The 13410-nt window shown below is 48.1% G+C and overlaps 6 protein-coding genes across 6 annotated transcripts; 2 read left to right on the forward strand and 4 right to left on the reverse strand.

Annotated features, from left to right (window-relative positions):
* Positions 1-256: 256 nt before the first annotated feature.
* Positions 257-1146, reverse strand: FSUBG_320 (ribonuclease; the record flags this gene model as incomplete). The annotated part of the gene is made up of 2 exons (XM_036681055.1): positions 257-891; positions 945-1146. The coding sequence occupies 2 exons, from the start codon at positions 1144-1146 to the stop codon at positions 257-259; spliced, it is 837 nt and encodes a 278-aa protein (XP_036544458.1).
* Positions 1147-2833: 1687 nt separating this feature from the next.
* Positions 2834-4588, forward strand: FSUBG_321 (glycoside hydrolase family 43; the record flags this gene model as incomplete). The annotated part of the gene is made up of 1 exon (XM_036681066.1): positions 2834-4588. One exon carries the CDS (start codon positions 2834-2836, stop codon positions 4586-4588), a length of 1755 nt encoding a protein of 584 aa, XP_036544459.1.
* Positions 4589-5935: 1347 nt separating this feature from the next.
* Positions 5936-6332, reverse strand: FSUBG_322 (small secreted protein; the record flags this gene model as incomplete). Its single annotated transcript, XM_036681077.1, has 2 exons — positions 5936-6083; positions 6136-6332. The coding sequence occupies 2 exons, from the start codon at positions 6330-6332 to the stop codon at positions 5936-5938; spliced, it is 345 nt and encodes a 114-aa protein (XP_036544460.1).
* Positions 6333-7315: 983 nt separating this feature from the next.
* On the reverse strand, positions 7316-9049 carry FSUBG_323 (uncharacterized protein; the record flags this gene model as incomplete). Its single annotated transcript, XM_036681088.1, has 1 exon — positions 7316-9049. One exon carries the CDS (start codon positions 9047-9049, stop codon positions 7316-7318), a length of 1734 nt encoding a protein of 577 aa, XP_036544461.1.
* A 1126-nt stretch (positions 9050-10175) lies between these two features.
* On the reverse strand, positions 10176-11179 carry FSUBG_324 (acriflavine sensitivity control ACR-2; the record flags this gene model as incomplete). Its single annotated transcript, XM_036681099.1, has 2 exons — positions 10176-10869; positions 10932-11179. The coding sequence occupies 2 exons, from the start codon at positions 11177-11179 to the stop codon at positions 10176-10178; spliced, it is 942 nt and encodes a 313-aa protein (XP_036544462.1).
* Positions 11180-12953: 1774 nt separating this feature from the next.
* On the forward strand, positions 12954-13385 carry FSUBG_325 (kinase-like domain protein; the record flags this gene model as incomplete). The annotated part of the gene is made up of 1 exon (XM_036681110.1): positions 12954-13385. One exon carries the CDS (start codon positions 12954-12956, stop codon positions 13383-13385), a length of 432 nt encoding a protein of 143 aa, XP_036544463.1.
* Positions 13386-13410: the final 25 nt, after the last annotated feature.

Below are 13410 nucleotides of genomic sequence, written 5' to 3' on the forward strand. Positions count from 1 at the left end.
TGAAATGCCCCGTATTTGGCTTATATCTATACTGAATCAACCTCTAAGCCTGACCTTTGGTCAGAACGAGCCTCGACAAAGACAAGAAGTTGCCTATTATATTGGACTCCTCCCTAGGCGGATAACGTGGAAAAGAACAATCGAGAACTGGGAGATGGCATTTGACTAGCTGCTAGTTTCAAGTAAAGTATGCGATTACTTACGGAATTTATTAAAATGTTATCTAAGCTAAGGTGAAGTATACTGATGAACTAGGCTAAAGGTCCTCCACATCCGCAGCAGTATGCGGATGAAACGTCTCAAAGCTAAAGATTGCCTTCTTGGTTTCGCCCTTGGGTTCATACAACACCAGCTCTGGACAATCGCCTAAATCGCCGAATGCACCAGAGTCAGTGAAGACGCCATCTTGTAGAGTGCCTGTAACATTGAAGTGATACCCAATCTCTCGTATCCTTTGTCCGGCACAGCGAAGTGACACGCGGGAGCCATGATGATCCTCAAGTGTATCTTGGATATCAGAGAGTCGATAAAACATCGAATATGAAGGAATAATACCGTCGTCACGGAGCCACTCATAAGTTGGCAGCCTCTTGTGGAGAGACATGACTCTTTGGAAGTACGGGGCTGCTTCTTCTGAAACTTCATAGTGGCTGAAGCACTCCGGGCTCAAGGTGCTGAAGCATGTGCCATGCTTAGCCCATTGATCTTGCCAGAGCTCGTCATTATCGCCATCAGGTGACTCCCAGAGATGGTTCATATCGTCAATGGTATCTTCGGCGCCGTCATGGTAGAGGATTTGTGTGATATTTGTGTATGTGCGGTTGGTGTCGCAGTGGGTAGGGAGGGAGCCGTCGCTGTGGATTGGCCACAGTCCACCAACAGTCCAGGAGTCTGGTGAAGAGGTTAGATACAGTTGACTTGTTTATACGGAGGTCGACACTCACCTAAAGGCCCAGTGACTGGACGTGTATCCCAGACTTGAGTCTGAACCACCCTTGCAGGTGATGAATAGCAGCAGGTGTCCTCAACTGCAGCATCATCATGGCATGAGCCTCGGCGACCACCTGCGTAGACATTTGGTGTCCCAGCAAGCGCTACAACAGAAGTAGCCGCTGTGATAAGAGATAAAATCTGAAATGAAGACATGTTGATGCTATCTCAAGGTACTGCAGTCTTCACTTGAGTTGCTTGACAACAGTTGAGTTTGCAACGGTATGGCCCCTGACTTTATAATCCTCACCAGCACCCCTTCTGACCACTTCATGAGCGAATTCTATGCACTCCAGCTTGGACGATCAACCGCTCGAAACCCGTAACTGAGCATCATAGAACTGTTGGTACGGGGGCTGATACAAGTCCTCACTTGGCAAAGTTTATACCCTAATCACCAATCACAAACTGCACCGCGTCAGCTACAGTCCGAAAGCGTTCAGCCTCGTCTTGGGGCTATGTAGAGTTTGTGGAAGTCGACTGACACGATACCAAATGCGGACTCTACGGGACAAACACCGAGTGATGGTCATGCAGATCCATACCAATTCACCAATTCACTTTTGAATTTCTTGGTTTTTCGTTCATGCAAGGTACTGATATCGTTATTTGTTTTCATTCAGATCCTGGTTTTCTCGGACCTGCAGGCCCGTTTGATTTCAGTTGAAGCCACGATGATCACAATTTCTCCTTATGATGATATCACAAAGCCTGGAATGCGGACCGGTCCGTATAACTGCAGCTGCAGTGGTTGGACGGGTGATGATGTATGTCTCTGGCCCAAGCTCCTCAGCCATGGGCTTACGTTAGAAGGAGTTGGAACTATTTGAACTGCCATTCCAGACATTGTGAGGGAAAAGTTATTATCGGAAGATTAAGGATTGCCATGCTGCGGTGCTAAGAATAGTATTGGGTTTGCATGACTGCCAAGGTCCAAGACATTCTGGATCATTGTTGTCAGACTCATGGCTGACTGAGCTTCACAGCTGATACAGATATCGATCCTCAGATGGTAGTCTGCGATCGGACGGGATGTCTCAGATGCGCTCAGCGGACGGGACATCTACCCGGGTTTAGTAGACCCGTAAGATCGGAACTGGGATCTTAGCATACAATCACTTCTTCCGAACCACTCAGCACCATCACCAATCTATTCCACCTTTTCAAAATCTCGCAACCTAGTCTTGGCCGAACCTAATTCGTTTCCCGGCCAGCCCAACAAAAGGACCATGAACTGTCACCATCATAGAAACCTGATTGTCGGAATGTGACAGTTAAAGTTCTACCTGTCGAAGACTGGGCCACCGCCACAAACACGAGGACAACGGCGAGAACACCACGGAACATACGCAAGCCTTCAACGATGAATGCCATTCAACTTGACTCGTACGAGAAATGTAACTCGGCTGCGCGGACTAGGCACGGCCCCAGAATTTAGGCTATTTGAGCTTGGTGGAGAATGAAACGTCATGATGCTGATGCTGGAATGTCGATCCGTCACTCGATCAACCTGGTCTTCGGGGTTGCATGAGAGTTACGCTCCTCGATTGACATGCCGTTGAATTCAATTCAATCGTTGGGACTTCTCAACGGTTCAGGATCACAAGACGCCCGTTGTTTTCTGGCTGATGATGGCTTCAAAAGATAGTTATAAAGACTCGCCTTGTATTACACCGAGGGCGATCAAGGATGACACTCCTGCTCGGACCGATGCAGGTTTAGGTTACATGGTAAAGAGGGGAAAGACGATGTCATCAAGAAATAAGATAACAGTTTATACACCGTCATAAGTTACAATCTCCGCTTCCTTTCCGCATAATCTTGTCATGAAGCGCCTGGAAAAATGAAGGTCTTCAGTATCATCGCGTGCCTTTGCGCATCCTCACTGGCTTCAAAACCGCCACAGTTTCACAATGCAGCAAATCACCCCGGCGCCGATCCTTATGTGATGTGGGATTCCAAAACAAACCAATATTACGCCTATTCTACCGAGGGAGCAGACCCAGGAAGTCTCTTCGCGATTTATAGTAGTCCTGATCTGTCGACTTGGCACAAATATCCCGGTGGCGTTCTGAAAGCGTGCTACGATGATGACATGAACCCCATGGAAGGTGGTCAGGCCTGTTGGGCGCGCGACTGGTACTGGGCTCCCGAGATATACTATAATGAGGAGACTGGGTGGTACTTTTTCTTCTATGCTGGCCGTTTGCGGGAAGACTTGACAAAAGATTACTTCCGATACTCGGACTTTGAAGAGCCGTCTAAAATTGGCGTGGCTGTTTCTCGTTATCCGACAGGACCATTTCGGGAAATTGAGTCTAAGCCGATTGACTACTATCCATTCGATCCCGACTATCACGATGTCAACCTCATCATGGACGAGAAGCAGATGCTGCCACCGCAGAGTCTTGCAGAGGGTCAGACAGCGCCGAAGGGAACATATATCCCCACCATTGATGTCAACATCTTCTTTGACACGGACAAGCGCATTTATCTCTATCTCTCACGAAATGCATACAGAAACTGGAACTGGGATAGCAAGCTGGGCAAGTACATCGAGGAGTCCAACATCATCGTGGTAGAGATGGAACGCGCTTGGTGGGACGATGGAAATGCATTAACCATGCCACAAATCATCGCCACGCAAAGAAATTTACATGCCCCGAATGCTCCAAAGCTTCCCTCGAACATCACCTCTTACAACGGCACCGGTGAGATTGGGTCACCACCTCGCAAAGACGGCTGGAAGACTGTTATCTCCTACGGCGCTGATCCACAAGATTGGGAAAACTTTCATGTTGACGACTATCGACGGTTCAACGGCACGAAGAAAGATCGTCGTTGGGCAGAAGGAAGCACTATCATCACGAGGCCTAGCAAATCTGATGGAAAACCTGTTTATCTTCTATTCTACAGCGCCAATAACTACGAGGCATCCAACTATGGCGTTGGCTTCGCAACGGCAAAGTCTCCATTTGGCCCATTCCGAAAATCTTCAAACAACCCCATTCTTTCGCAAGATTCTGATAACAAGATTCCAATCTATTCAACTGGTCATGGTAGCATTGTTGCTTCACCTGGTAAGAATAGCAAGATAATCGGCGCTCAAGAGGTTACGCATCGAACACCTTTCGGTTCTGAGCTGTTTTATGTGCATCATGGCCGCAACAGCACGGATCGGGATCGTTCCCTTTACACAACTCGATTGCGTTTCAATCAAGATGATGTTGACTTCGGGTGTGAATATGATGTCCGCATGAAGCTTACACCGCTTGATCAGCCTTTACCGAAGAACACGTATCCCATCAACATGGTTGCAAAGTGCTCTATCTTACATCATTTGTACAATAAGAGAGGACATGAATATCACGTTCGTGTTGAGTCCAAGCTAAGAGCCCCTTTTGATATTCGTGAACCAACGAATAGGGTCGTTGCACTGCCTGAAAATAAAGCTCCAACGTCTGTGAGATCAGACCGGCATGACGGCTCGTTTTTCCTGTCTTTTGATAGCAAGATTGTGAACGAGTTGGCTTACCAGCGCTTGGGTGTTGATGGAACTTGGACAACAGTCACAAAGAGCAGAATTACCTGTGGATAGTCTTCAATTAATGTCTAGGAATACGAAAACCCTCAAACATCAAAGACCTTTCTCAGAAATCCGTGCAAACACAGGCGAGGGATCCATGAAAACCTCCATCTTATACGACTTTAAGTTGCCATCCTCATCCCTCTTCATCAACATCGTAGCGAGTGCTGGAACTTTGATTTCTTGCGTTTTGGGATCGTCTCCCTTGACAAGATACCGAACATCACAACGATGATAGATGCAGGGGCTCACATAATCTAGGCTTGTGAGAAAGTTGTAAGAGAACTAGTGTTGTATAATATCTTACCCGCATGGATAATATCATGTTCTAATGCATCGAATTTGGCCCATATACATTTGAACATCTGGATATAAAATCAGTATGTGAAAGGGGTCTGGTTCTGGTTCGTGTAATCTACTTCTCTAGCATCCATGACGGAGCGCACCGGGCTATTCGCGTATTGTATTGTGGCGTCTACTGTATAGAACCTGTCCAGCCATGCGTCCACATCCATTCTGCACTATAGATATTGTTCTGCGAAGAGAAATGTGTCAAAATCAATAGAGTTCAGTTTGTAGAAGATGACAGATAGAACCTGGTGCAAAGGATAGACTTACTTCAACGAGCCAAGCCACGGCCTCTTCTTTTGAAAGCTGTAAATCTGACGCCATTTGAAATTCAAATTTATTTGTCTTCACATCTACTTGTGTTTGCTGTTGTTTTAATCTGGAGGAGCCGTGAAGCATTTTCGTGCATCGCGAAATTTATACCCCCTCACTAGTCAAGTTAGCTTTTTGCATAAGGTTGACCGCTACACTGACTAAGCCCGCGACCTCCGGACCACATGGTCAGGTACCCAGATAGTTTGGATAGCGGCAGGCCATGTGGAACTTCATAAATGCTAGATCACCAAATTTTGGGCTCCAGGGGTTACAGAGGCAAAGGGATGCAATAAAGCTTAGGACCTCTATCCTAGGTAATAAAAGGCCTTAGGTAAACTTAGGTAAACTTACTGTAATTTAGTATAATTTAGTAAAGATATAGAGGATCTAAGACTAAGTATTTTTAATACATTAGTTTAATATAGATGTTTTCCTATACCCTGAGGAGAGGTGAGACTTGACTACGGCTATGAACATACATCTCCCGGATATAAGGCTGCAGTATCTAGTAGCGATTTGTAAAACCTTGTATTTAGGAACTTGATAAACTATCTCGTGTCTAAATAATTTCAATCTTTAAGCTACCTGATGTCTTGTTACAGAGTCTTACACTAATCATGTCAAACCCAATGCACCCTATCTCTGCAATGCATTCCGTATTGGGGATCCAAGAAACCCGGCATACTGGCAACAGGCTTAAACATAGACAACCTTGGTAACGGTGGGAGTAGGCGCCGCAACAGTGACAACAGAGGCACTGGCACACGAGCAAGCCGTAAGGTAGCGAGGCTCTCCAGAGCAAGCACTAGCATAGGTAGGAATAGACTTGGTAACATAAACAGTGCTTGATATCATCAGTCAAAGACCCCAATGAGGATTGAGTACTGGTGGCTTACCTTGCATCAGGAGTAGTAGTGATCTGGAGATAAGCTTCACACTCAGCCTTGTAAGAAGCAACGACTGCAGGGCCACGGAAGCCGGGGACAACGGCCCGGGCACAGTTATCGCCACAGCCGGAGCGCTCCTGGAGTTCCTTGGGAATGTTGATGGCCAGGACAGGGGCAATGAGAGCGGCGATGAGACTGAACTTCATGGTGAGGGTATTGTGGTGTTTTTGGCAGGTGATGAGACAGTTCAAAAGCTTGTTTGAGTGGTTGGTAGCAGATTTAAGTGAAGAATTTACTAAGCTTGCTGAGAAGATGGGATACGTGTGTGGTCTTTATATATACAAGTTGTTCACCTCAGGTCTATGCTGACTCCACGCCGAACATACCCTTCCCCTGACAGCGCTTTTCACACCGATAAGAAGTCCCAACGGTTTTAATAAAAAGAACGCCTAGCACCATGAGTTTATCGCCATCATTTATCGATTTCCCACGTTTTTTACAACTAGCGCACCGTTGGCAGCTCCTAGTCAGATATCCTAAACGCCACAGGACCAACCGTCAAAGGGGCATGAGCTGATAACGAGGCGATCTAGATCACACTAACCACAAAATGAGGTCCATTAGAGGGAAGGTCAAACGGCTTTGCTCAATGTTTGTCGGGCCTCGTGATAGTTTCGGGAATAGAAGTGGAAAGCAAGGGGGGACTATTTAAAGTCTTGGTCCACGAGTTCCGGATTGGGAATTCAGCTGAATTAAGGGTCTCGTCAGAGAGGCTGATACACTGAACGGGTAAGGCTTCACAGGGGTTAGGCACAATAGGATAGGGTCGAGTCATTGTCAGGGATGCTTGATAAGATGTTGCTTGTACGGCGGAGATTTGCAAGTAACAGGTGGCATGGAGCCTGCAACCAACAGACAGACTGGCGTCACAGAGTTGTTGTGCGACAGGACATCGATTATAGACCAAAATATTAACCAGTCAGGAGTAAATACTTCTTAAGCATACATAAACAATATCTAGAGAACACAGATAATTATGCATCACTTCAGCGAAGCATGCGAGACTCAAATTTGTTACAGCCAGAGTAAGCTTGAACTATCAGCAAGACTTGATTCTGACCATAAATACAATCTGTCGGTTTAGACCACTCGGTCCGCCCAAGGAAAAGGAACGATACCTATCCTCCTTTCAACCGTCCATGCCATCGCGAATGCGCAAGAAGTTGGCGTACCGCTCCAAAGTCCAGCGACGCGACGCCTTGCCCCAAATGGCCATGGGCAGCGACGACATGATAATGACGAAGCTAAGAATACCAAGCTCGATGAAGGTGTTCTGTAGACCGGTGTCAATCCAGTAGCTGCACACGAATGTGAAGAGGGTGGCGAGGGTGTTGTTGATGACGGCGACACCAACCATGCCCTCAAGAACCATGTCGGGGTAGCTGTCAGCTAGGTACGTGATGCTCAGATCACCTGCACAACCGTAGCCAAAGCCGATAAAGCCCAGCGCGACGTAGGGAACAGGCCAGTCCCAACCATGCGCTGAGCCGATACCGAATAGCCACATACCCAATGGGAAGATGATCACGCAGAGGGCCATGAGGTGGAGACGGAACTCGGCCTCCATGATGCCGTTGTTACGTTTAGCCTTCCAGAGGATAAACTTGTCGCTGCAGTACCCGCCGTAGAAACAGCCAATGACACTTCCAATCAGACAAGGAATGTTCATGTTGGCGACAGCAGAGTCGCTATAGTTGTACGGCTCGCTCACCCAGTAATCCTCCTCGACGGTGAGGTAGAAGGACAATGCAATGTTCTGCATTCCCCACTGAAGACCAGCGAACCAAACTGCGGGAAAGGAAAAGATGCGCATCGTGTGCCACAGGCGGTGGACATACTGCGTTAATCCCAAACCGCGCAGGTTAGACGCTGGAGTGATGAGAGCAATGCGCTGCCAGTAAGACTTCTTGCGCGCGAACGAGGCCTCGAGTCTATTGCGCTCGACCTCCTCTCGTCGCACTGCAGATGCGGTTTGAGAGATCGCAGCTTCTTCGTCAACTGGAGGCGAAAGGTTCTTCTCCTCGGCATCCTTGGTGACGACATGGTCGCCAGTAGCCGCGGGAATACCCTCAACATTGCCGCGGCTGGCGTCGCGCTCCTCAGTCTGGTGGAGATTGAGGTAGCGATTGCGCTCAAAAGCTGTCTCCTCAAGACCGAAATAAAAGAGGACGAGAGTGAAGCCAGAGGCAATTGCGCCCATGTAGCCAATCCAGCGCCACCCGACATTCTCTGCCAAATGGCCTCCGATCAAAGGGCCAACATAGGTTCCGACCGTAGTAGCAAGGGTATACATACCCAGCGAAGTACCATTCTGGTGCTCGAACCAAATGTCCAGCAGAGACAATTGAACAACAGCCTCGGCGACAGACTCTGAAGCCCCGACAAAAAGCTGGGACCAAATCGTGTCGCCGGTTGTCTTCAAACGGCCGAACCAAATGTTGCCAATAAGACCCCATACCGTGCCTACCAAGTATAGAATTCGTCGTCCGTAAAGATGCGTCGCAGGGGAGCTGAGAAGCGTCCAGTATCCGATCGCGACAAAGAGTACACCAGCGCCAGTATTGAAAACATCGTAACTAATCCCGTATTGTTCATTGACACCTGTGCTCGCAGCACCAGCGACATTGGATGTGGCGGCGGTCAATGCGACAATGTAACACACGAGAAACGAATGCCAGGTCTTGCGCGCAAGACTCCAGTTCAATGGATCATTGGGAGACTTCGTCGGAGGGGGGACGAGGATGACATCGCCGTGCTTTTCGATACTGGCATCGCCTGAAGCAACGCTGGCGTGCTCGTCGGCGAAGAGACGTCGTGTGCCCGGAAGGACTTCATCGAGATCGCGAGCAGACGGAACGGCCATCCGCGTTGATTTGCAGTGGTACTTGGTAGTGGGGTCTTGTTAAGTCGTCTTGGGGCAAACGGCTCCTCGGAGCCGCATTCACACGCGTTAAGGAGGATAGGTATGGGTATGCAGGATATCGATCGAGAGTCAGCAAGACATTGTCTGTGTGCGATAGTGATTTCCTAGCAAGTTAGAGCCGAGCAGCGATCGCAGAGAGAAGAGGAGGGAGGAAATTTTTTATATTATGCCCAAGGATCCATATCTTTCGGAGCAGTCCCCCACCAGAAGGTTCATTCCCATGTCGGGCCGCAATGGGGAGACCGGAGCGATTCCACAAAGGGCAGTGCGTCTGACAATTTGTGGTACGTTTGGCTGGGTTGAATTGGAAAGGTTTAAGCTGTTGATGTCATGGTGTGGAAGACGGCACACCACTTCCGTGATGGAGAGATAAGGTCGCGTGCGTGTTTTGCGCTTGTATTGGACGGATGATCCCTGGGGTAAGTTGCCATCTTTGTGGTCGACGGTCTTCCCCGACGAGACGAGGTTCGGCGATCATTGTCAGTTTGAAGAGTAGTAGTCTGAGTAATTGAAGCCGTGCGACGCACGCGACAACACTTTCAGACAATTCGAAGCTGAAGTCGTTGGACCTGTCTGTTTGCGAAAAATGTCCACTCTAGGAGCCAGTGACAAAAAGGCTTGGCCGACTGATTAGTCACCAGCCGACTTCCGACTGAAGCTACTACGGAGAACAGCTCTCAACGGGAACAACCAAATGAGAGTTACCATTAGGCCAACTCCATTGAACCTTGACTTGGACTTGCGAAGGTCACCAGCTCGATTCAGTACCGCGATCGTGATGCGACCACATGCTTCCCCTTTTCTTGGCCATGAAGAAAAAAACCGCATGGCCCATGCCTTCTAGAAGTCAGGTCAAGGGCAAGGATTACTGGAGCCCAACAGCTCACCAAGTCAGCAACAGGATTCAAGGTTTCTGTCAAAATTTTCATTCATGAAACAAAGTGCGTTGCGGAAAAGTCGTGTCAAGCAATTCTACGTCGCTCTCATAAGTAAGATACTTGCTATACATCATTGCTGTGGTATCAAAAATGTCCTGTTTTCCCATGATCCCATCTCAGCGCCAGACCTAAACCATCAAAAAGTCCACGTTCAAATCCTTCAGCTTCTGCAACCAGTTCATACATCCATCCTCGCCATTCTCATGCTTCCACAAAATCTGCAACGTATCAATCGCAGAGTATAGGAATCCCCACGGGTTGATTTGCGCTACCGCCTTCAGTCGATCCATAACCCACGTCCGGCTCTCCGGAGTCGTTGCCGTTGTCCCATAAATAAAGGTGGGCCAGCCCGTGGCTTTGAAGTTTGGGTCTTCGTCAGGCTGTGGTAGGAGCGTCTCGTAAAGATCCTGGATGAGTGTTTTGGGAACTTGGTCTGGCATCCTGGCTCGCAGTGCGGGAGCTGCCTGGATGATGTAGAGACATGTTGCCAATCTGTGCGCGGAGCCAGTTCGGGCACTACTCCATAGGGCAGCTTTGCTTGCATCTGGCATTCTTTCCTTTGCCCATTTGAGGACATCGAGACGTTGTACGCGGTCTAGTAGATTGGTGAATTCGATAAGCGCTTCATTGCTGGAGACGTTCCCTTGGGCTTCAGCATGTAAGAGTTGTGCCGTCTCACGGAGGATGTCGAGAACTTCAGGTGGGCAACAGAAGAAAGAGTTGTTGGTTCGCGATAATGTTTCCTTGACTTGATTTGGTGCAAATGATGCTGCCTGGGTGCCTGGTTGTGATGGGTTGAAAGACAAGCTCAATGTGCAATAGCTACGTGAGTCAGTTAGCATCGAGTCAGTCAGTCAGTCGGGAATTAAAGTATCTCCACTTACACATAGCAGTCCGCAACAATATAGTCTCTCAGAGTTGTGTCGGAGCCAGTATATGGTTCTATCATATTCAAAAGCTTCTTCGCGCCCTCGAGATGAGGCCGCCAACTTTGCCAGCCAGACTCAATGAGCTCTGAGTTGATGAGAAACAAAACAGTAGCAAGAATCACGTCGGCTCCAATGGCGTCAATATTCCGTAAAGCATCGGGCATCATTTGCAGTCCTTTCTGTTTGGCAACGAGAGCATCCATGAGCAATTTCTTTGGTGCCTCTTCTCTTTCATATGAGTTAGGGCCTAGCCATGATCTTGATAAATTGCACATATGAGATGCAGATACTGCGATGATAATTTGTTGCAAAAATGAATGCTCATTTGTGAGTTGCAGAAGATTTAGATATGGATTTCTGTTACCGTTGGTTTGGTCATCACCAACGAGATCCAGGCTAACTCGAGTTGAATCTGAGTTGAGGGTTAGCATCATGAAAGACCAATGTCTTGAAAGGTCATACAATAATTCAAGTACCATCTCTGGGAATGCGTCATGTCCTGAAATAATGGATCGACCAATGTCCACGGAGAGTTTGATGATGTTGGTGAAGGGGGCGAGGGAGGGGACCAGGGCTTAGTTTTGTTCGGGACAAAGAGTTGATTTTCTTGAAGCGGCACCAAACCCCATGCACCTGGCTCAAAGCCTTGAGTATCGAAGGATCCCATTTGCATATCAGAAGATTGAACATCGGATGGCACATCAATAGTCATGTCCGATTCACCTTGTTTGGGTAACCGACACACGGAGGCACTAGAGCTCTGACCGGCCAATTTACCGCGCGTGGCTACTGAGCCAGTCCATAGAAATAGGCGGCCGTAGCCCAGGCATTCAACCCCCCTGGAAGCGCATTTCGAGCAGTGCGGGATAGACCTATCGCAGCGAAGTCTCGCACGGCGACAGCTGTGACAGGCTTTCTTGGCTACTTGGACAGTGGTTGATGAGATACTGTCGTTGTCGGGGGGCGAAGTTGACATCGGATAAGATAAGCAAGTGAGATGAGAGAGATTGAGGCCTCAAAATGTAGCCTTGCCTCGTTTGCTTATTAAGGTAACCAGAAGCAAAACAAGGGGCGATTAGCGAGAAAAATAGATGAGTGAGACAAAGACAATGGCACGTCGTGGGTAGGGTCTCGTTGTTGGTAGAAATGGATATAATTTTGTTGATCCTGGGATCCTGGCACCTGGTTTGTAAGATGTTTGGTTGATTTTTGTTAATTCCGAAGCCCAGGCTGGGGAATGTCAAAGAATCGAGGTTCACGGGTTGATGCCTCAAGATTCAGGCCGTCATCTCGGCTTAAGCGGAGCAATGCCAGGCATAGCCACGGGGGAGGGTCTGGGCCAGTCTATGCCTGGATCAGCTAGAGCTGCGTGCCTGTGCGTGCCTCCGCATGCTATCGTCGTCAGCTGAGAGAGGCTTTGATTTAAACACCTGCCAAAAGAGATAAATTCACTTGCTTCAAGAGTTCGACACGAGATAAAGGGAACTATCGAAAGTCTAACGATCCCTAGCCTAGCTATCATATCTCAAGCCTATCTACCTTACCTAGAGCTACCTATCAGTTTCCAACTATTTGAAATACACGAGATATGCAGATGCGTGATATCACATTGCAGCACTTGAAAATGAGTTGTAAATTCGTTGTTTGAGGCCCTCATCACCAGACTTTTTTCGTCTCATCTTCCCAGCATGTGATCCTCAATCATGAGTTATGATTATGAGATAAAATAGTCTTGGTGAAACATGAATGTTTTTGTCTTTGGGCTAGGCCTGACCATGCAAAGACCAACAACAATCGACGCGCCAGTGATTGGCCCAAGTGGTACGCCATGCTATGTTTAATGTTGCTCGGAGCCGACGTCTGCTCAACGTCGTTCACTACCTCACCCCTAACCTTAAAACCGATTTAAAAATGACGAACTTACAGAAAAACTCCAATGTGAGGTTGCTTGCATGTCTCCTCGATGGGGACGACATTATGGAGAGCGATTATCGTTTTCTCGTCGATGGAACCCTCGCAAAATATGTTGAAACGGCGCCGGGCACATTTCTCTGCGATCAAGAAGACCGCGCTTTCGAGCCTATTCTCCTTGGGAATCTCTTCCCACAATTTCCTCCTGGAGACTGGAATAACGGCTACGTCGCTCGAGACCCCGTCTTAGGGGAACCTTCATTTGTCAAGACCGAGATCGTACAGTTTCCCGGAGTACAGAACTGTTGGCATCCACTGAGGTTTAACGAGCTCGACTTATCTCATCAACAGCGATTAAGACAGGGAGTTCGCGTTTCGACGCACCCTGATGTCAACGCCGGTAGACCTGTGCTGGTAAAATTTGCTGTTTGGCCCTGGGAGGTTCGTTATGCCGAGACTGAGACCACAGCTTATCTATGGGATAATTACGGCCTATAAGGTTAAGCTTTAGGCTGTAAATATA

The sequence above is a fragment of the Fusarium subglutinans genome, assembly GCF_013396075.1.
Source record: "Fusarium subglutinans strain NRRL 66333 chromosome Unknown NRRL66333_c0000001, whole genome shotgun sequence".
Classification (NCBI taxonomy): Eukaryota; Fungi; Ascomycota; class Sordariomycetes; order Hypocreales; family Nectriaceae; genus Fusarium; species Fusarium subglutinans.